General features: G+C 39.1%; 2 protein-coding genes and 1 pseudogene across 2 annotated transcripts; 2 read left to right on the forward strand and 1 right to left on the reverse strand.

Moving 5' to 3' along the window:
* Nucleotides 1-8,251: 8,251 nt before the first annotated feature.
* LOC129402323 (olfactory receptor 14J1-like) lies at nucleotides 8,252-9,184 on the forward strand. Its single transcript, XM_055128399.1, has one exon. The coding sequence runs from the start codon at nucleotides 8,252-8,254 to the stop codon at nucleotides 9,182-9,184; it is 933 nt and encodes a 310-aa protein (XP_054984374.1).
* A 5,870-nt stretch (nucleotides 9,185-15,054) lies between these two features.
* Nucleotides 15,055-15,564, reverse strand: LOC101544930 (MKI67 FHA domain-interacting nucleolar phosphoprotein-like; annotated as a pseudogene).
* Nucleotides 15,565-19,463: 3,899 nt separating this feature from the next.
* LOC101545196 (olfactory receptor 14J1-like) lies at nucleotides 19,464-20,399 on the forward strand. The gene has a single exon (XM_004622151.2). It carries the CDS (start codon nucleotides 19,464-19,466, stop codon nucleotides 20,397-20,399), a length of 936 nt encoding a protein of 311 aa, XP_004622208.1.
* The last annotated feature ends 1,423 nt before the right edge of the window (nucleotides 20,400-21,822 follow it).

The raw sequence follows: 21,822 nt of genomic DNA on the forward strand, positions 1-21,822 counted from the left end.
AATCATGGATGCTGTCTTGTTTGCCAAGGCATTGAAAATCAGATGGGCCAAACACGTAAAGCAATTCAGAGAGGATCGCTGGACTAGAGCTGTTACCGACTGGATTCCACAGGATGTCAAAAGACCACATGGCCACCCACCAAAAGATGGTCAGACTTCTTTGTCAAAACCCTGAATGAATGGTTTAGGCTCTTCCTGTTCCTGGAGCGAGCAGATATCATTGGGCTACACTAGCACATGACAGGGACAAATGAAGACATTACTGACGCCCGCTCGAGCAAATCAAAGATCAATGGGATGACAAGAGAAACAAGAGATGGCTTTTAAACTGTCCCTTTACAATGCAGGGTAGCTGCAGCTTGCCTTGGGACCATCCAAATCCAAATTCCTCACCAGGACCCCATTAAGGGTGTTAGGAACTAAGAGCAACTGAGGCTTGAGTCAAGTAAATATGATGGATTGCCATGAACAAATATTACCTGGAGTCAGTTAACTCTCAAGTTACAAAAGTATATCTTTAACTGTCTTCCTGGGTGTATACAAGAAGGACATTGCTCTAAAGTAAACTATGCAAAGGGTATAAAGGAAAGAGAAAAGCAAATTTTGATTACATTTACAAATCTAGAGCACTCAGAAGATTTGGCCTACAGGTTATGGACAGAGTCTGATTTGGGGATGTGCTGGAGCAGTAGCACAGCGGTTTGCTGTGGTACACAGGGGGTTTGCCTTGTATGTGCAGACCCATGTTCAATTCCTCCACTCTTCTCAGAGAGCCTGGCAAACTACCGAGAGTATCCTGCCCTCTCTGCAGAGCCTGGCAGTCTCCCTGTGGCATATTCAATATGCCAAAATCAGTAGCAATGATGGGTCTCATTCCACTGACCCTAAAAAAGCCTCCAGTGCCACACCTTTGGGAAGGACGAGTAAAGAGATGCTGCTAAAATCTCAGGGCTAGGAAAATGGAGACATTACTGGTGCCTGCTCCAGCAAATTGATGAACAGGATGACAGTGAACCATGATACAGTGATAGAAATAAGACAAATTTCTAACATGTCCTAGATATGTATATATATTTATATACAGTATAATGCTAAGCACTTCAAAGGGCATGTAATTTTGTCTTCCCAGTATATACTTCAATGAATTAGAGAAAGCATTTTCACACAGTGTATATGGTAAAGCTACCGAGAGTAACCCACCTGCATGGCAGAGCCTGGCATGCTACCCATGCCAAATTTGATATGCCAAAAACAGTAACAATAAGTCTCACAATGGTTCCTGCTCCAGCAAATCGATGAATAAGGGGACCACAATGCTACAATGCTACATATATAGTAAAGAGTTAATATCCTAAATTTTTTAAAGCGTTAGAATATCAATAATAAGAAATTTAATAAGCTATGAAAATATGTGAAGGAGAGATGTATAGACAGTTCCCTGAGAAGAGAATAAAAATGTTTTCATTGTCACTATTATCAGGGAAATACAAATCAAAAAAACAATAAGGCAGTATCTCACAACAGTGAAAACGACACATGAAAAACAACTGGAAACAATGAGTGCTGATGGAGATGTGGGAGGGAAAGGAAACTTTATTCATCGTTGCTGGAATTTACTTCTGATTTTTTAATAGAAGTCACTATTATAAATCTCCAAGTAAGTAGGAACAGAACTCCCACATGACCCAGCAATTCAATTCATGGCATCTGAGCTTCAAACACAAAAATGTATATCCGTAAATGGTATGTGCATCCTAAGTCCAGTGGAACACTCGATACAATAATCACAATGTGGAAGCCACTGAAATATTCAAACAGAGATGAATGAATTAATAAGTTGTGGTATATGTAGACAATGGGGCAGTGTACAGTTGTAAGAAAGATGAAATAATGCATGTCATTATAATGTAGATGGAACCCCAGGGGGTGATTAAATCACTTAAAGTGAAGTTCCTGGTAGAACAACAAATACTGAATAGACAATAAGAATGAAAACATCTGACAACCGCACTGTTCCTCATAGCAAGCACACAACACAATAAGTCATAGAAGGAACACAGCTCACTGTAACAGAGGTCATACATGTAATTTGTGCTTTAGACTTCACCCAGCAATAAGTGCTCATTCACTTTTGAAGATTTTAATGGGAAGCAAATGCATTTTTATTTTTACCTTTTGGGCCACACCTGGCAGTGCTCAGGGCTTACTCCCGGCTCTGCACTCAAGATTTTTCTGGTGAGCTCAGGGGCCTTCTGGGGTCCTGGGAATTGAACCTGGGTCAGTTGCATGCAAGGCAAGTGACTTACCAAGCAAATGCATTTCTTTATTAAAGTTTTTTTTTTAATTTAAAGAACTGTGATTTACAAAGTTATTGATAGTGAGTTTTAGGAGATAGTGTTTTAACACCAATCCCAGCACCAGTGTCAAATTCCCTCTCTCAGTGCTCCTGTAGAAACCCTAGGAACACTGTTTCCTGCCGGCTTGTTTAACCCAGGATACTGCCCTTATCTTAGGGCATTCAGAGCAGAGTGATTTCCTAAAATAGCCACTTAAATTGATGAAAAAAGTTGTTGGCTATCTCTGAATCATAAGTGCAAATTAGTCTTTTCCAATAAATTATTCCAATGACACAAATAAAATGAAAACTCACCTAGCTTACAATGGTCATTAAATCATTAAATTGGCTCCAACTGACTATTCTGTAGGAAAACACCATATAATTTCAAGTTTTGACCCAAGGGAATTTATTAAGACTTCCAAATGTCCAGAGGCCAGAAGATCTGCTTTGGGAAAATTCCCAGTGTAACCTCTTGGGAACAAGGAGGATTGAAGTAGACTGATTTTTTTCTCTCAGGGGAAGATAGTTTTCTGAGGTCAGTTCATTCCAGAGATCAAACCTTCACTAAATGTGAATCACACACACTGATGCTTGTCCTTATGTTGAGGGAAGAGGCTCCTGACCATCCTCTGGTGAGTCTGAGGTTCCAGAAAGATGGAGTGGGTCGAACATTGGAATGCCTCTAAGGTAGACCTTCTGACTGGATAAGATAGAATATCATTGTCCTTGACTTGAGAAATGAAGGGAAATGCATGAGCTAAGAAACATCAATGAAAACTAGGTATATTGAGGAGAACATTGTAAACAACCTATATTGGAATGATCGGTGGAGTTGAATTACTATATTCCTAGAATTTCTCTCCTTATATAGACAAACAAGTAATTAGGTGTAAATGTGTAGATCATTGGACAGAATTAATTATTGCTCTGTCTTTATGTTCATGGATGCTTGTAAAATTTAACCATAAAACTTGTTAAATACTTTCCATATTAGAAATTGCAGGTATATTGTTCAAGTAAACACATATAAAAGCTGATAATGCATGGGCAACCAGATTTTCTTCTCCACAAATAACCATATATTGTTTTTGTCAAAAAATAACTCTAGGTAAGCATTGTCAGAGTATGAGGAGAGATCAGGCTTCTTTTAATATCAATTTACTTCAGATTTCTGACTTTTTCTATCTTGGGAGAACATGAGATGAATTCTGACAGAAGAAATTTGAGAAAAGTCCTATAATGGATATATGAGTGGTCAAAATATTAAAAAAAATTAAAAATGGAGAGTAAAATAGCAAAAATAATGGTAAATTTCATAAGTATATTGTGAAACATTGGTTAGATTTAAGAATCATTTGCATCCATCTAAAAGATAGTCCCCACACCTACCGGTTTGCTAATCATTGGCCAGAAAAATATCTAACAAAACTCAGCACCCCTTTTCAGAAAACAAATTATGCCTGGAATCTTAAGGAGAACTAAGGAGAACTTGCACCCAATGGCAACCAAAGCTCCCAGTGCCCTCTCAGCTTAATAATTCCCCACCCCTCAGTTCCTGCTCTTCAGAGGATGGGATTGTCCACTGTGCATAAACAAAGATTTAAGTAAACTCAAAGTACTTGCGATTCATACTGAAAGTAGGTAGCTAGAGACATTTCAAATTTCCCCGAAGAAGAGAGTGACCATAGGATGGCGACTGAGGGAGCTAACTGCATGCGTCCAAACCATCACTGTGTTGTGCTGGCCCTAATGCATTTATTTTTTAACACTTAAATGTAAAACCTTTAATTATAATCTTTAAAATGAAACTTAGCCAATTTGTCTCATTTATAACATTTAAATAGCTACATTTTAGATTTAAATGTTTTTTTCACCTTCTCTTAAAGAGTGCAAACATACATTTTTTTTAGTAAACTCTAATGTTTTCAAGAATCTATTTTCTGTAGTCAACTGCATTAGAAACCATGGATTAGAAAATTATTTAATATATGTATATTCCTCAATTTCAGGAATACAGAAGGCATGCACTGAATGGAAGAAGTACATATGAATTGTGATTTTGGAGTAAATTGATGTTATCATTTCAAATTGAGCCTATCTTAAGACAATTATGTTTTTTCACTCATCTTCATATTAATTAATGTTCAAGTATACAATTTTAGTGTAAATAAACAACATTTCCATGTGTATAAATTATTTTTGTTGGTTTTCATCTAGAAAACTAGGCAAACCACTCCCGACACTGAAAGAAGTTTCTGGAGGCTACAAAAATTGACCTGGTGAGTTGAAAAATCCTGAGAAGAATGCCTAAATGTGTAAATGTGTCATTATGATGTTAAGAAGCATTATCCAAGAAGTCTTTTTATACCATTGCCTATAAAAAGCTAAATGCTTCTGTTTAATTTAGTTTAAACTCTTATTTTATGACTCCTGTGGAACACACACACATACACACACACACACACACACAACTGAGGGTGAATTGATTTCAAATAATACAAAATTTGATATGTGCTCTGCTTTTGAGTTCTGGGAGGTGGTGTCCATATTCAATTGAGACTCGAATGTTTTCCCAATATAATTATTTGGACTATAACAGAGCAAGGAAACTACGTTACCTCCAGCTTAAATCAGAACAATCTCATCCCTGGAGCTTTTCTAGTGCTGAAATACTTCCAGCAGGATCAGTGTTTTTCTTTGTTTTTCTTCACCCTACAACACCTCTGTGGTGAGATCAGCCATAGTCCATTTACTTCTTAAGGACGTTGGTGCAAACCACAGGCCCTGCATGGATGCAGTACTGCCCCCATTATGGTAATTGCCCAGTGTGGTAAGATGTGCTGGGGATAGCTGGCAGTATTTCTCCTCCAAGTTCAGGGAAGCCAGAAGCAGGTTCTCATAAATGCTGGACCCGAGTAGTCTACAGGTTTCGTGCAGACTCGATTCAGGAGAACACGACAGCACAACCTAGCAGAGGTCCTGGGCTTCTCCATGCTCACAGCTGCTTTCTAACAATGTTAAGGTGATGGGTAGTCACAGGCCCAGGTGGTTGGAAGATTGGCTAAAAGACCTTGCTCCTGATTTACCCTACGTTATTTTTAATTATGGACTGGAGGGATGGCACAGTGGGTAGGGCATTTGTCTTGCATTCAGCCAAGCCGGGTTCGATTCCTCCATCCCTCTCAGAGAGTCCAGCAAGCTACCGACAGTATCTTGGCCACACGGTAGAACCTGTCAAGCTACCCGTGGTATATTCAATATGCCAAAAACAATAACAACAAATCTCACAATGGACATGTTACTGGTGCCAGCTTGAGCAAATTGATCAACAACTGGACTACAGTGCTCCAGTGCTACATCACCTAGGAGTCCAGTCGGTAACAGCTCTAGTCCAGAGGTCATCTCTGAATCACATTACATGACTGGCCCATCTGATTTCTGATGCCTTAGCAAACGAGACAGCATCCCTGATTTTTGACCTTCGAAGGAGGTCAGAACTCCAGATTCCTTCTCTCACTTGTTTTTCCTTCTCTCACTTATTTTTTATTAAATAACAAATGATTACAAATGATACCATTTATGTAAGCAATAGTAATTGGACAGATAATTTTATTTATTTATTTTTTAATTTTATTTAATCACCATGTGGAAAGTTACAAAGTTCTCAGGTTTATGTCTCAGTTATACCGTATTCAATCACCATCCCTTCACCAGTGCCCATATTCCACCACCAAAATCCCCGGTATACCCCCCACCCCCACCCCAACTGTATAACTGATGAATTTCACTGCATTTTCTCTTCACCTTGATTACGTTCCATATTTCAACACAAAACTCACTATTGTTGTGGGAGTTATACCCCCAAACAAGATAACCCAATTAAGGAAGCATTTGATAATTAGTTTTCCATTAAAAGATTGTATGTTTTCAGGTTTTAGAAAAGGTTGCGTGGCCCCATGAGCGGCCACGTGGCTCGGATGTGTGTGTCCCAGTCCTGAATCCCGGAGCCGTGTTAGTTGCTGCTCAGTGTCGCCAGGGCTCCATCTGGAGAAGGTGTTGTGGCTGCACCTCCTCCTTCCGGCTCCCTGGTGTTGTTGGCCCCAGTTCGGGTCCGGAGCATTTTCCGGGCCTCGTTGCTCACCAGAATGCCTGCCGCTTCTCTGTTGATTGTGGCAAGATGGCCGATAATTTTTAATTTTATTTTTTAGAAGATTTTTCAAAGCTTTTCTTTAAGCATTTTAGCAAATTATATATATATACATAGCATATTAATTGATAGGATTTTGGTTAATTGATAATTCACTGTCACTGTTATCCCGTTGCTCATCGATTTGTTCAAGCGGGCACCAGTAACATCTCTCATTGAGAGACTTATTGTTACTGTCTTTGGCATATCCAATATACATGGGCAGCTTGCCAGGCTCTGCCGTGCAGGCTCGATACTCTCGGTGGCTTGCCTGGCTCTCAAAGAGGGGCGGAGGAATCAAACTCGGGTCGGCCGCGTGAAAGGCAAAGCTCAACTGCTGTGCTATCGCTCCCTCAATTTTTTATTCTCTCCAAATACAGAGTGAAAATGGTCATTTATGCACTTTAGGCTTGTATTTTAAACAATCCTTGAAAAATCACATTACATAGAGAAAGGGAGCAAAGTTTTAGATTGTTTATGTCTATCTTATTATGAAAGCCAAATATTTTTTCCAATTTCTTGTTTTATTTCCTACTTATTCTCATAATTCTTGAGATGAAACTCTTCTGCCAGAATACTTTTAAATTTTAATTCTTTTACCATGAACGCTTATTTTATTTTTGGATATACTCAATTTGAAAGGCTCTCAAAATTTTAACACTTTAGATATTAACTTCCTAACTTCAAAACTGAAATCAGAAGGCTGAGAAAGGGCAGGCGGACAAAAGAAAAAAAGGTGGGAGGAGGCAACTTCCTCTCTTCCCCTGCAAGATCACCAACGGACAAAATGGCCGGTTCTCAGCAGCTTCAGGCTATCAGGCTGATATCTGAGATTAATCAAATTTGACTCTTTGCTAATTAGCTCTAGAAATTTTAGCTACCCAAAACCTCAGATCAAATAAAACACCGGTAGAATAATTTTTGCAACCAATTTTATAACTCTAGGAACTCATGTTTTGAACCAAAACAGTAAACTTTGAACCTATTTTTAGATAACACAATTATTTCAAGTCTCATTTTAATAACCTAATGCAATGCAGATGCAAACAAATAAACAATATATATGTATATATAGACATAGCAGAATAAGAACTTGGAACCAATTTATATTAAGCATGAGGAAAAGCTCTTTTGGCTTAATTTCAGTAGTTTTTCTACCTTAGTTATTTCAAATCATGAGCTTTGTACACCAGATACTTTGAAATCCTACAATATAAACATGCTGAAAACACTTGAACTGCCAGTGTTTATGAAAACATAAAAAACCTTTTTGGTTTATTTTGATGGCTTCTGTGCCTCTATTACTTGTAAAACAGCCTAAATTCTTTATTAAATTTGGCTGAGGCTTGTAACATAAAGCCTTAGATTCCCAGAACTCTTATTTCACTTATGTTAAAAATAATTTCAAATATTAATAACTATTAATATTTCTCCAATAAGAGATTTTAGATTGAAAATTTCAATTTCAATTTAGATTGAGAAATTCAATTTAATTTCTTTAAATTGTTGGTTATGGTAATATAATTGTTATTTTTACATGATTATTTGTTAGGCACTTTCTCATACTTAACATATCTGTGTTTATGAAGAAATAGATTTATAGTTAGATATTAATTTATTGGTTTGTATAATTTACCATTGTTTCGCAACTCTAGAGAATTTGGGCAGTACTGCATCCATGCAGGGCCTGTGATTTGCAGCCAACATCCTTAAGAAGTTAATGGACTATGGCTAATTTCACGACAAGCGGGTTTCTCCTCGTAGGATTTTCTGCCAAGCCTGAGCTAGAAATATTCTGTGCTTCTCTCTTCCTTGTTCTCTACTTGTTGGCTTTAGCCGGGAACATGCTCATCATCACCACCACTTCCCTGGATGACAGTCTCCAGTCCCCCATGTATTTCTTCCTGAAGCATCTCTCCTTTCTGGACCTCTGCTACATTTCTGTGACTGTCCCAAGGTTCATTATCAACTCTTTCTTGCACAGAGGAGACATTTCCTTCTGGGAATGCGTTTTTCAGTGCTTTGTCTTCACTCTCTGTGGGGATGCTGAGTTGGCCATGCTCACGCTGATGTCCTATGACCGCTATGTTGCCATTTGCCTGCCCCTGCGCTATGACGTCATCATGGACGTCAGAACCTGTGTCCATGGGGTCGCCGGCGTCTGGGTCAGTGGGGTCATCTCTGCAGCCATGCATACGGCAGCTACTTTCTCCATCCGCTTCTGTGGCCCCCGCATCATTCACCAGTTCTTCTGTGATATTCCCCAGATCCTGAAACTCTCCTGCTCTAATGACTATATCAATGAGATCCGTGTCACTGCCTTCCTGGCTTTCGTGGCATTTCTTTGTCTTATCTTTATTGGATTCTCCTACATACAGATATTCTCTTCTGTGCTGAGGATGCCATCTGCTGAGGGCAGAGCCAAGGCCTTTTCTACTTGTGTCCCCCACCTCGCTGTTGTCATATTGTTTCTTTCTACAGGTGCCTTTGAGTACTTCAAATCTCACTCAGACTCTCCAACTGTGTCAGACATTCTGCTCACTATTATGTATACAGTAGTTCCACCAACATTCAATCCAATGATCTACAGCCTGAGAAATAAAGCTGTTAAGTCAGCTGTTAGAAATGTTTTTAATAGAAATAAAGCATATCTGTGTTGATGACATTGATGTATTCTTTGTTAGGAGAGAATTTCAAATTCTATGGACAATCTTGACATAACCTATCAGGAAATTTCAGTAAATAAAAAATGATTATACTGGACATTTGAAGGGGAAAGTTGTGTCTATATACTGCTGGGTAATAAAATATCAAAAGTACCTAAACTAAGCTTGTAAATACAACTGATTAAGATTCATTCATTAAATTTTGAGAGTAATATAAATTATATTTTGATAATTTAAAACCAGTCAGGCTAGTGACTCATGATTTGTATGTCAAGGTGATGTAAAAATGTGCATATGAGATTTGTTTATTTTTAGTATGTTCTGCTCTTCTCTAAGATATTACATGATGTTTACAAACTGATTAAAACCCCCTGACAATCAGCAATCATTGGTCATTGGAGCTCCATTAATGCCTTTCAATTTCTTTGGGCTTCAGTTCATATACATAAATGCCATCTTGTAAAGCCTCATAATCTCCTATAACTTTCTATTTCAGATGAATCACTTTGACACTCATGAGGAGGGTTGTTTTAAGGAATAAACAGTGATATTCTCAGAGTTGCCAGTTTTTTTTTAAATTTTATTGATTCACCATGAGATATAGTTACAAACTTTCATGTCTGAGTTACAATCACACAATGATCAAACTCCCATATCCCTCCACCAGTGCACATTCCCCATCATTAATATCCCCAGTATACCCCCCACCTGTCCCACCCTCCCACTGCCTCCATGGCAGAAAATGTTCCCCATGTTCTCTCCCTACTTTTGGGCATTATGGTTTACAATGCAGATATCGAGAGGTTATCATGTTTGGCACTTTATCTACTTTCGGCACACATCTCCCATCCCAACGGTTCCTCCAACGATCATTTTCTTTGTGATCCCTTCTCTATTCCAGCTGTTCTCTCATCCCCCAACCGCTCATGAGGCAGGCTTCCAACTATGGAGCAATCTTCGTGACCCTTCAATTTACTGTCCTTGGGTGTTGGTCTTGTGTTATGTTATTTTATACTCCACAAATGAGTGCAGTCCTTCAATATCTGTCCCTCTCTTTCTGACTCATTTCACATAGCATGATACTCTCCATGTCTATCCACTTATAGGCAAATTTCATGTCTTCATCTCTCCTAACAGCTGCATAGTATTCTATTGCATATATGTGCCAAAGTTCTTTAACCAATCATCTGTTCTCCGGCACTTGAGTTGTTTCCAGATTTTGGCTATTGTGAACAGTGCTGCAAAGAACATATAGGTACAGATGTCATTTCTATTGTGTTTTTTTGCAGCCTCGGTATATATTCCCAGAAGTGGTATTGTAGGGTTATATGGAAAGTCAATTTCTAGTTTTAGAAGGATTGTCCATATTGTTTTCCAAAAAGGCTGCGCAAGTCGGCCTTCCCACTAACAGGGAAAGGGTGTCCCGTTTTCCCCACATCCACGCCAGTACTGGTTGCTTTTGTTCTTTTGAATTTGTGCCAGTCTCTGTGGTGTGAGATGACATCTTATTGTTGTTTTGATTTGCAGCTCCCTGATGATTTGTGATATTGAGCATTTTTTCATGTGCCTTTTGGCCATTTGTATTTCTTTTTTTGAGGAAATTTTCGTGCATTTCTTCTCCCCATTTTTTTGATGGGATTGGAGGTTTTGTTCTTATATAATTCTACTAGTGTGTCGTATATCCTGGATATTAATCCCTTATCAGATGGGTATTGGGTAGCTATTCTTTCCATTCTGTGGGCCCTTTCTGTATTTTGGTCACTGCTTCTTTTGAAGTGCAAGAAGCCTCTTAGTTTTATGTAGTCCCATTTGTTTATGTTTGCTTCCACTTGCTTGGTCAAACTTTCATGATTACATTTCAGTCTTACAATGATTGAGTACCCATACCTCCACCAATACCCATTCTCCACCATCAGTGTTCCCATTATCCCTCCTGCCGCCCCCCTTCACCCCTGCCCTGCCTCTGTGGTAGGCACATTCCCTTTTACTCTTTCTTTCCTTTGGGTGTGAACACATCTCCCACCCAAATGAGTCTCCAAGCATCGCTTACTTTGTGGTCCCTTCTCTTTCTCAGCTGCCTTTTCCCCCAGTATATGAGGCTGGCTTTCAAGTCTTGGAGTGATACTCCTGGCCTTTATCTCTATTATACTTGGGTGTTGGTTTCCCATTCTGTTACTTTATATTCCACAAATGAGTGCAGTCATTCTATGTCTGTCCCTCTCTCTCTGTCTCATTTCACTTAGCCTGATCCTCTCCATATTGAGTCACTTATCAGCAAATTTCACGACTTCATATTTTCTAACAGCTGTATAGTATTTATTCCATTGTGTACATGTACCAAAGTTTCTTTAACCAATTATCTGTTCTGGGGCACTCAGTTTTTTCCAGATTTTGGCTATTGTAAACATCACTGTATCACTGTCATCGTATTGCTCATCAATTTGTTGAGTGGGTGCCAGTAATATCTCCATTCATCCCTGGCGCATGGTAGTGTAGCCCGTTCTTATCTGCTTGCTCCAGGAGCACAAAGATCATTAGCAGCCTCTCCTTAGTCATCCTTCTCAATGCTGCAGTATTGGGGGCCCTTTCAGGGTCAGGGAAATAAGGCTCATTATTGTTACTGTTTTTGGCATATTGAATACGCCAGGGGTAGCGTACCAGGCTCTGATGTACAGGCGGAATACTCTTGGTAGCTTGCTGAGCTCTCCAAGAGGGACAGAGGCTTTTGAGACAGCCTCTAATAGCCCTTACAAGTCTACCGAATGCCAGCTTTTGGTCTACTGGCATGTTGTCATGATCTGTACACTGACAAACACGCACCTGCCTGCGACTCTGGGCAGCAGCTGTTGGTTCACTCTTCGCCAGTTGGCACTGTTGCCACACACCCCCGCCCCCACCTTGCCAAGATGAGTCAGTGAGCCATGGAGGGGGCTATTGTAAATAGTGCTGCAATAAACATACAGGTGCAGATATCATTTCTACTGTACATTTTTGCATCCCCTAGATATATTAGGTATATTCCCAGAAGTGGTATTTCTGGGTCAAATAGGAGCTCAATTTCTAATTTTTTGAGAAATGTCCATATTGTTTTCCAAAAGGACTGAACCAGTCGGCATTCCCACCAGCAGGGAAGGAGAGTCCCCTCCTCACATCCATGCCAACACTGCTTGCTTTTGTTCTTTTGGATGTGTGTCAGTATGACTTACTTTTCCTAATAACACAACAAGACTGATTTTTTTTCAACTTAGTCCTATACAAAGTGCCTCCCTAGCAGGGCCCTAGTCTCGTCGTTGCTTTTGGATCATGACATGACAGCCCATGACCAAGCTCTTAACATATAGTTAAGCGTTAGGCGCTTTGGCCAGGCCCATCTCGATACCAGGGTAGCACACAACTCACCGCTTGCCCTGGGTCCGTCCCGTCCCCCGCTGGGACCCTACTTTTGGGGGTGCTAGAAAGCAAAGGCAGCTGAGGCTTAAGTCGAGAAAGCAGATGCCCAGGAATGAATAATATTTGAAGCCAATTAAATCCCATGTTACCAAAGCATATTAATAAATGTCTTTCTTTGTCCATACAAAAAGGATATTGTTTTAAGGTAAACTATTCAAAAGACATAAGAGAGGAGAAAGACAATATTAACTTAAAGACAATATTAACTTACACTGTCCTAGCAAGGTCTGACCTTATAAATTAACAGAATTTGATTAGAGGAAGAGCAGATAAACTGGTAGAAGTGGTTACAGATAAACAAAGGAATGGGAGTGACTCAGGAGCACTTTGATGGGCGTGAATGATATACCTAAGCTCCTAGTGGCAAGGGGGAAAGGACAAACCAATGATATCCAACACTCCACCACCAATGAACCCAGTATCCCTCCCATCCTCCGATTTTGTCCCCCCCCACCGCACCCCGCCTCTGTGGCAGGGTATTTCATTTTGTTCTCTCTCTCCTTTTGGGTGTTGTGGTTTGCGATAGGGGTATTGAGTGGCCATCGTGCTCAGTCTCTAGTCTACTTTCAGCATGCATCTCCTTTCCCATGCAAAATCTCCAACCACATTTTACTTAGTGTTCCCTTCTCTATCTGGGCTCCCTTTCCCCCAGCATGTGGTGCCTCCTGGTATTATATACTACTATTCTTGGGTATTAGTTTTTCCTACTCTGTTATTTTATATTCCACAGATAGAAAGATTGATTTTTCACATTTATTATAATATTTTCTTTCCTTTCTTATGTCATGCCATTTTGTCACCAACTGTTTTGTCTCAGTCATACATAATTCATCTCCTCTTCCATTTCGATAGGAATTTTGCTTTCTTGCATGTTATGATATTGTGCAAGTGATAATGCTCAATATAATTGCTTCCTGAATGAAATATTTAAAAAACTAGCTCCTTTGAAGGCTGTTGATAATGATAATCTTTATGTTTCTTAGAGCTGAAAATGCATTCTCTACCCAGTCTGTTGACATTTTTCTTGTTCATGCATACTTGAAATGAGCCTTGGGTTTATTTGTAAATGGAGTAAATAAATTGTGTGCCCCTCCTCCTCCATCATTAAGCTGTTAGAAACCTCATTTTCATTTTGAAGTTGAAGAGACATTTCTTTGAAACTTAAATTTGTTCACCAGTGTGCTGAAGACAGTAGCCTAAGAGCACTACAGGAAGAAACATGGAAACTTGGACTGTTGTGGCAAGTGTGTCGGGGTTTAACTCAAGAATAAAATCTCTGGCTCTGACAGCTGTTCATGGACGATATCCTGCTGTCAGGGCTTCCTTCTGGCTCTGACACAGGCTATGCACATACTCAATGCTGTGGGTCACACCAGGGAGGGCATGAGGCAGGGCCAGAGCCTGAGCCCTGAGCTCTCTTTTCAGATCCCTGGCTCCAACTTTGCCCCTGTCTGGGTCTCCCCACACTTCCTTCCCTCAAGTTACTTGTTGAGGAAGATTAAATTATCAGGAAAATCCTACTTCCTGGGATAGATTGTGATCTCAACAAGCTCCCTTTTTTTCCCGTTATGCTAGAGCTCTGGCCAGAGGGATATTGACTTTCTCAGGGTTTACTCCTGGCTCTGTGCTCCAGAATCACACCTGTTGCTGCTCAGGATCCCATATGTGGTGTTGGGGATTTAACCTGAGTTTTCTGCTTGCAAGGCAAGCACTGGTTTCTCTGTACTATCTCTCTGGGTCCTCAAAGCTGGTTTTGAAAGTCAAGAGTTACATAGAGAATTCTCTCTTGTGTCAAATTTTCTAATTGAAAATCTCACAGCTCTGAAAAGATAGTGACAGATTTGAGAACCCTGTCCAGTGCAGACAGAGGTACAAAGATGAATCAAGTGAAGGAAATAGGAGTTTATTGGGGTGCTCTCTTGGACGGAACTCTAGATCCCTGGGCTAGGCTGGGGTATGGCTGTGAGGAATCATGAAACGCAGCCTGGTGGCTTCCTGTCCCCAAGTTTCTCTAAGTCCTGTCTTCTGCGCTGGGAGCAACGTGATCTTTGTGGGAATGTCCTTGTTACATCACTGGCTGCCATCCAGTCCCAGGCAAATCTGATAGACAGTCGCAAATATATAAGAAATTTGTGATAATGGAGTGACTTAGAAGTTACATTTTAAAGTCAGGGAATCTACTTTTTTTTTAATTGAATCTCCGTGAGATACAGTTATAAAACTTTCATGTTTGAGTTTCAGTCATACAATGATCAAACACCAGTGCACATTTTCCACCACCAAAATCCCCAGTACACCCCCTCCCACCAAACTCCTCCCCCTGTCTCCATGGAAGACAATTTACTCCATACAATTTTGTCATCAACTTTTGTCATCTTCTTCCTCCTCTTGTTCTTCTCTGTCTTTAAAGGTACCTAGTTCTTTTCAGAATCCCCAGAGCTGGACTCCTTCGTGCATAAAATCAGAGAAGGAAAACTAGAATCAATCCCTCTTTTTGACAACTTCTTTCTGAGTCCTTTTTCTTTCTTCACAAATCGCTTCTCCATCCGCAGCTTTTGAACTAGATTCTGGTTCTCATTATGCCGCCGTACTGCTGGAAACGACAGCTTTTTAAACGGCTTATGCAACTCTCTAAAAAGTTCTTCACGTACCTTTCTGGAGGCACAACGTAGCACTTCAGCATTCTTTCGCCAATGAGATAGTTGTCCATTGTTTCAGCAACTATCTTGGCAACATCTTCTGATTCAAACTCCACGAAGCCACATGCTTTGCAATTTCCTAGTCTTTGGACTCCTGCACGGTTTGAGATTCGCGACAGCGCCAAAATGAGAGAAGTACTGGATGAGCCGAGTTGCATAAAGTGCAGGTGCTAAGTGGCCCACGTAGATCACTCCAGGAGTAAGTTTTTCAGAGGGATGGTTCATCTTCTTGACGTGCAGGTGGATCCGAAACTGGTCACCCGTCTCCGGGTTCAGCGACAGCAGCGGCTTGGCAGGGCAGCCCGCGCCCCTCGCAGTGTTCCTCTCAGTGTTCCTATAGCAACCCTAGGACCACTATTTCCTGCAGGCTTGTTTAACCCAGGACACTGCCCATATCTTAGGGCATTCGGTTACAGAGTCGTTTCCCACAGCAGCCAATTAAATTGATTACATAAACTCAATTGAAAGTAGGTTAGCCTTTTTCAATAAAGTTTTCCAATGACACAAATAAAATGAGAAACTGACTTAGCATACTCTGGTCATGAAATCGGCTCCAACAGATTTTTCTGTAGGAAAACACTGTATAATTACAAATTTTGGGCCAAGGGAATTTATTAAGACTTCCAAATGTCCAGAGGCCAGGAGCTCTGCTTCTGTTAAGCTCCTGGTGTAACCTCTAGGGGCCAGGGAGGATTGAAATAGACTGATTTCTTTCAGCAGAAGATAGTTTTCTGAGGTCGGTTCATTACAGAGATCAAACCTTTCCTAAGTGCAAATCACACACACTGACGCTTGTCCTTATGATGAAGGAAGAGGCTCCTGACTGTACTCCGGTGAGCTCTGAGGTTCCAGAAAGACAGAGTGGGTTGGACAGTGGAATGCCTCTAAGGTAGATCTTCTGACTGGATAAGATAAAATATCATTGTCCTTGACTTGAGAAATGAAAGGAAATGTATGAGCTAAGAAACATCAATGAGAACTAGGTTGATGGAACAGAACATTGTAAATGACCAAATTTTTTGAATGATCAGGGGAATTGAATTTCTTTATTCCTAGAATTTCTCTCTTCTTGACAGAAAGAAATTGAGGAAAAATTGAAGAAAAATCATACAATGGACATATGAACAGTGGGTGGTATTTTCCACTGCCAAAAACACTGATTTTGGTAAACTCTAAGTATTTGGGGTTCATACTGAAAGTAGATAGCTAGAGGCATTTTGAAATTTCACCCAAGAAGAGAATGACCATAGGATGGCAGCTAAGGGAGCTAACGGCTTGCATGCAAACCATCACTGTGTTGTGCTGGCCACAGTACATTTATCTTTTAACATTTAAATGTAAAACCTTGAATTATAATCTTTAAGATTAAAATAAATTTAGTAAATTTGTCCAATTAATAAATTAAGCACCTAAATTTTAGATTTAAACGTTTTTTTTTACCTCTTTGTAACTCAAATAGTGCAAACATACGTCTTTATTCAGAAACTAATTTTCTCAAGAATCTATTTACTTTCTATAGTCAGCTGTGTTAGAAACATGGGTTTAAAAATTATTTAATATATGTGTATTTTTTAATTTCAGGAATGCAGAGGCATGCACTGAATGGAAGATTTATTAAATGAATTGTGATTTTGGAGTGAACTGATGTTACCATTCAAAATTGGGCCTCTCTAAAGACAATGAGTTTCTTTTAATTATATTTTTTCTTTCATCTTCATATTAATTAATGATCAACTATAAGATTTTGGGATAAGTGAACAATATCTCCATATATAAAACTTAAGTTATTTTTGTTGGTTTCATCTAGAAAATTAAGCAAACTGCTACCAAATATATTGAGATGGAAGAAGTTTCTGGTGGCCACAAAAATTGAGCGTGTGAGTTGCAGAGGCCTGAGGAGGATGCCCAGGGGAGTCAGTGTGTCAGTAAGATGTCAAGAATCATTATCTGCAAAGTCTTTTTGTACCAGTCTGCATATAAAACTAAATGCTTTTGTTTAATTTAGTTTAAGCTCTGATTTTATGAATCCTGTGGAACACAAGATACAGACACACAGACACAGACACATACACACATACACAACAACAACAAAAACTGAGGGTGAATTGATTTCCAAAAATACAAAATTTCATACGTTCTGTGTTTTTGGGTTTTGGGAGGCGGCGTCTGTATTCACTTCAGACTTGAATGCTTCCCCAGTATAATTACTTTGAATATAACAGATGCAAGGAAACTACATTATCTTCGGCTTAAATTAATACAGTCTTATCCTTGGAGTTTTTCTAGTGCTGGAAAAACTAACAGCGGGATCAGTGTTTTTCTTTGTGTCTCTGATTTAGAGTGAAAGTGTATTAATCAGCATAAACATAATCATATATTCTCTACAGAGAACTAATTGTGTGCTATGTTCTATTTTCCTTCTAATTTTTCAGTGTCTCTTTCCATTCTATCAATTCATGCATTTTGAACTCCTAGGAATAATGTCCTTGTCTACCTAAAATTATCATTTTCAAGCACCCTAAAAACTTTGGTTAATTTAATTTCAGGATTTGTCTGTTTTCTCTAATGAACTAACTATAAAAACTTTGGTTTGACAGAGGAAGTGAGAGAGAAAGACTGTGAGAGAGAGAGAGAGTGATGGGAGGGAACATGGGAACACTGGTAATGGGAAATGTGCACTGGTGGAGGGATGGGTGTTAGAACACTGTATGACTGAAATCTAATCAGGAACAGCTTTCGAAGGGTCTGTCTCACAGTGATTCAATGCAAAAGTAAATCACTGTGAGATAGATTTTTCTTTCTTTTTTTTTTTGCAGTGCATAGAATTGAACTCATGGCCTCACTCATGGGCTAGTACCTCAGTTCTCTGTCACTGTGAAGCATCCAGGGCCCTGAACAAATTTCAAAAACAAGGAAGTGTTATTTATATGTAAACTAAATTATATTAGTTGATAGACTTTTTCTTCTGCTAAATATTCTGATCTTTTTCAGAATATATGCACAAACTTGACCATGATATTACATATTTTAGATTACTTTCCTGATAAAATAGTATTTCTTGAAGATATGAGTATATTATGTACAGAAAGCTTATTATGTTACATAAAAAATAACTTAAGAACCTCATAGTTCTCTTGTATTTTATTAAATAAAAATGATTATAAATGATACTGATTATTAAGCAAAATAATTGCACAGATAATTTTATTTTTCAGAATAGATTTCAAAACTTTTCTTTAGCCATTTTTTTGGGGGTCACACCCAGGGATGCTCAGGGGTTACTCCTGGCTTTGCACTCAGGAATTACTCCTGGCAGTGCTTGGGGGACCATATGGGATGCCGGGGATCGAACCCGGGTTGGCCGCATGCAAGGCAAACGCCCCACCCGCTGTGCTATTGCTCCTGCCCCTCTTTAGCCATTTTTAACTAAGATATATATAATATCATATTAATTGATAGGAAAAAAATTCTTTGCATGGGAGGAACACAGGATTGAGAATGAGGAGGGGAGGGTTTAAGAGGTCTGAACATTTTTAAATTAATTTTTGGAGGTCACACCCAGCAATGCATGTATATGCATATATATATATGCATATATATATACATATATATACATATATATATATACACACCTCTCAGAGTGCCCGGCAAGCTACCGAGAGTATCCAGCTCACACTGGCAGAGCCTGGCAAGCTACCCGTGGCATATTCGATATGCCAAAAACAGTAACGATAGGTCTCATTCCCCTGACCCTGAAAGAGCCTCCAATCACTGGGAAAGACAAGTAAATAGAGGCTGCTAAAATTGCAGGGCTGGGAGGAATAGAGACATTACTGGTGTCCACTAGAGTAAATTGAAGAACAATGGGAGGACAGTGATACAGTGACAGGATTTTAGTTAGCTGATGATTACGGTAATATAATTGTTACTTTTACATTATTATTTGTTAGGCACTATCTCATACTTACCATTTTTGTGTTTATGAAGAAAAATATTTATAGGTAGATACTAATTTTTCACTTGTTTAATTTACCATTGTTTTACAACTCTAGAGAATTTGGGAATACTGCATCCATGCAGAACTGTGATTTGCAAACAATACCTGTAAGAAGTAAATTAAGACTATGGATAATTTCACTACAAGTGGGTTTCTCCTCATGGGATTTTCTGCCACGCCTGAGCTAGAAATCTTCTATGCCTGTCTATTCCTCCTTCTCTACTTGTTGGCTTTAGCTGGCAACATGCTCATCATCACCACCACGTCCCTGGATGACAGTCTCCAGTCCCCCATGTATTTCTTCCTGAAGCATCTCTCCTTTCTGGATCTCTGTTACATTTCTGTGACTGTGCCGAGATTCATTTACAACTCTTTCTTGCAGAGTGGGAACATTTCTTTCTGGGAATGCGTTTTACAGTGCTTTGTCTTCACTCTCTGTGCGGGTGCAGAGATGGCCATGCTCACGCTGATGTCCTATGACCGCTATGTGGCCATCTGCCTGCCCCTGCACTATGACGTCATCATGGACATCAGAACATGTGTTCATGGGGTCGCTGCCGTCTGGGTCAGTGGCGCCATCTCTGGAGTCATGCATACGGCAGCTACTTTTTCCATACGCTTCTGTGGTCCCCGAGTCATTCATCAGTTCTTCTGTGATATCTCTCAGATCCTGAGACTCTCCTGCTCTAATGACTATATCTATGAGGTCGGTGTGACTGTCTTCCTGGTTTTGGTAGCATGTCTTTGTTTTACGTTTATTGGATTCTCCTACATGCAGATATTTTCTTCTGTACTGAGGATGCCATCTGCTGAGGGCAGAGCGAAGGCCTTTTCCACTTGCCTTCCCCACCTCGCTGTTGTCTTATTATTTCTTTCTACAGCTGCCTTTGAGCACTTTAAATCTCATTCAGACTATCCAACTGTGTCAGACATATTGTTCACTATTATGTATACAGTAGTTCCACCAACATTCAATCCAATGATCTACAGCCTGAGAAATAAAGCCGTAAAGTTAGCAGTCAGAAAGGTTTTTTTGAGAAATAAAGCATACTTAGATGGATGACATTTCTTTATTCTTCGTTGGGAGGGAATTTCACATTCTACTGGGCAATCATGATAGAAACTTAATCAGGAAATTTTAGTAAATCAAAAATAAATTACAGGGGACAATTGAATGGGAATTTGTGATTATATACCATTGAGTAATGAAACATAAAATATACCTATATTAAATGTGTAAATACAACAGGTTAAGATTCCCTCCTTGAATTTTGAGAGTAACAGAAATGAAAAATGTTCATTTAAAACCAGTCAGGTTAGTGACTCATGATTTGTATGTCATGGTGATGTAAAAATGTGCATATAAAACTTGTTTATTTTCGAAAAGTTCTGCTGTAGTCTTTGTTTACAAACTGATTAAAACCCCCTGACAATCAGTATTTGTTGGTTTTTTGAGCTCCACTAATGCTTTTAAGTTTCTTTGGGCTTCAGTTCACTTACATTAATGCAACCCTTGTAATGTCTCATGATCTCCCTTACTTTACCATTTCAGATGCATCGGATCACTTTGCCACTCATGAGGAAAGGATGTTTTAAGTAATAATCAGTGATATTCTCAGATATACCAGTTTTAAATGGGCAAAATGAATGAAAAAAGAAATAAAATAATATATAAATAAAAATTTTATTTAAGAGACTCATTTGCTAAATATATTTATCAGCATATAAAATTAGGAAAGATAATGAGTGTACTGAAAGTTTGCTTTCAAAGTGGAAGAAAAAGTTTTGCATAGAGTGCATAGACAAAGATCATAGAAAAGAAACTATCGTAAATGATATAAAGGAAATATGTAACATTTACCTTCCATATAGTCTTTGAAATATCTATTCTATCCATTTATTCATGCTCCAAGGACATCATAAACCACCACATACATGAAAAACCTTGAAGCAATTCTTCTCCAACATTACATTCCAATAGTCTTCTTTGAAATCATAATAAAAGTAGATTTATGTATATAAGATACAACTGAAGTAGAATATTCTAATCACGTATGTAATTAAGGTTAGATTTTCACCCTTTTTGGTACTTTCTGCTTATCATTTGCATCCTTTAAGCCATTGGAAGATAGCGTGTGCTGGGGGTGTGCTGTGGAATCTTGGTTTGTTTCATTCACTGAAAAGTCATTGTTCTGGGATTAATGGAATCATTTGGGTTTTTCCTGCAATTTTTACCAATAGCTCATCTGGAATAGGAGGAGAATGTAGAGGTGAAAGTTTTTAATCTGCAGAATTGAAGTGTTTATACTGATAATATCAGACTCAATTTTGTATCAAAACTTTCTTCCTCTGTCTTTCCACATTGAGGGCTATTGTAGGAACTGTATATATCCGTACACATTTTAGATTCAGCTTTACACTGAAACATATATACTAAGTTTATGGTTTGAATTGCAATGGGTCAAGTAGAGAATTGTGTCTTAGAT

This window comes from Sorex araneus, chromosome 2, assembly GCF_027595985.1.
Source record: "Sorex araneus isolate mSorAra2 chromosome 2, mSorAra2.pri, whole genome shotgun sequence".
Taxonomy (NCBI): Eukaryota; Metazoa; Chordata; class Mammalia; order Eulipotyphla; family Soricidae; genus Sorex; species Sorex araneus.

What these genes read in the sequence shown, in the direction of transcription:
- LOC129402323 (XM_055128399.1), top strand. Translation starts at nt 8,252, where the DNA reads ATGGCTAATTTCACGACAAGCGGGTTTCTCCTCGTAGGATTTTCTGCC.
- LOC101545196 (XM_004622151.2), top strand. Translation starts at nt 19,464, where the DNA reads ATGGATAATTTCACTACAAGTGGGTTTCTCCTCATGGGATTTTCTGCC.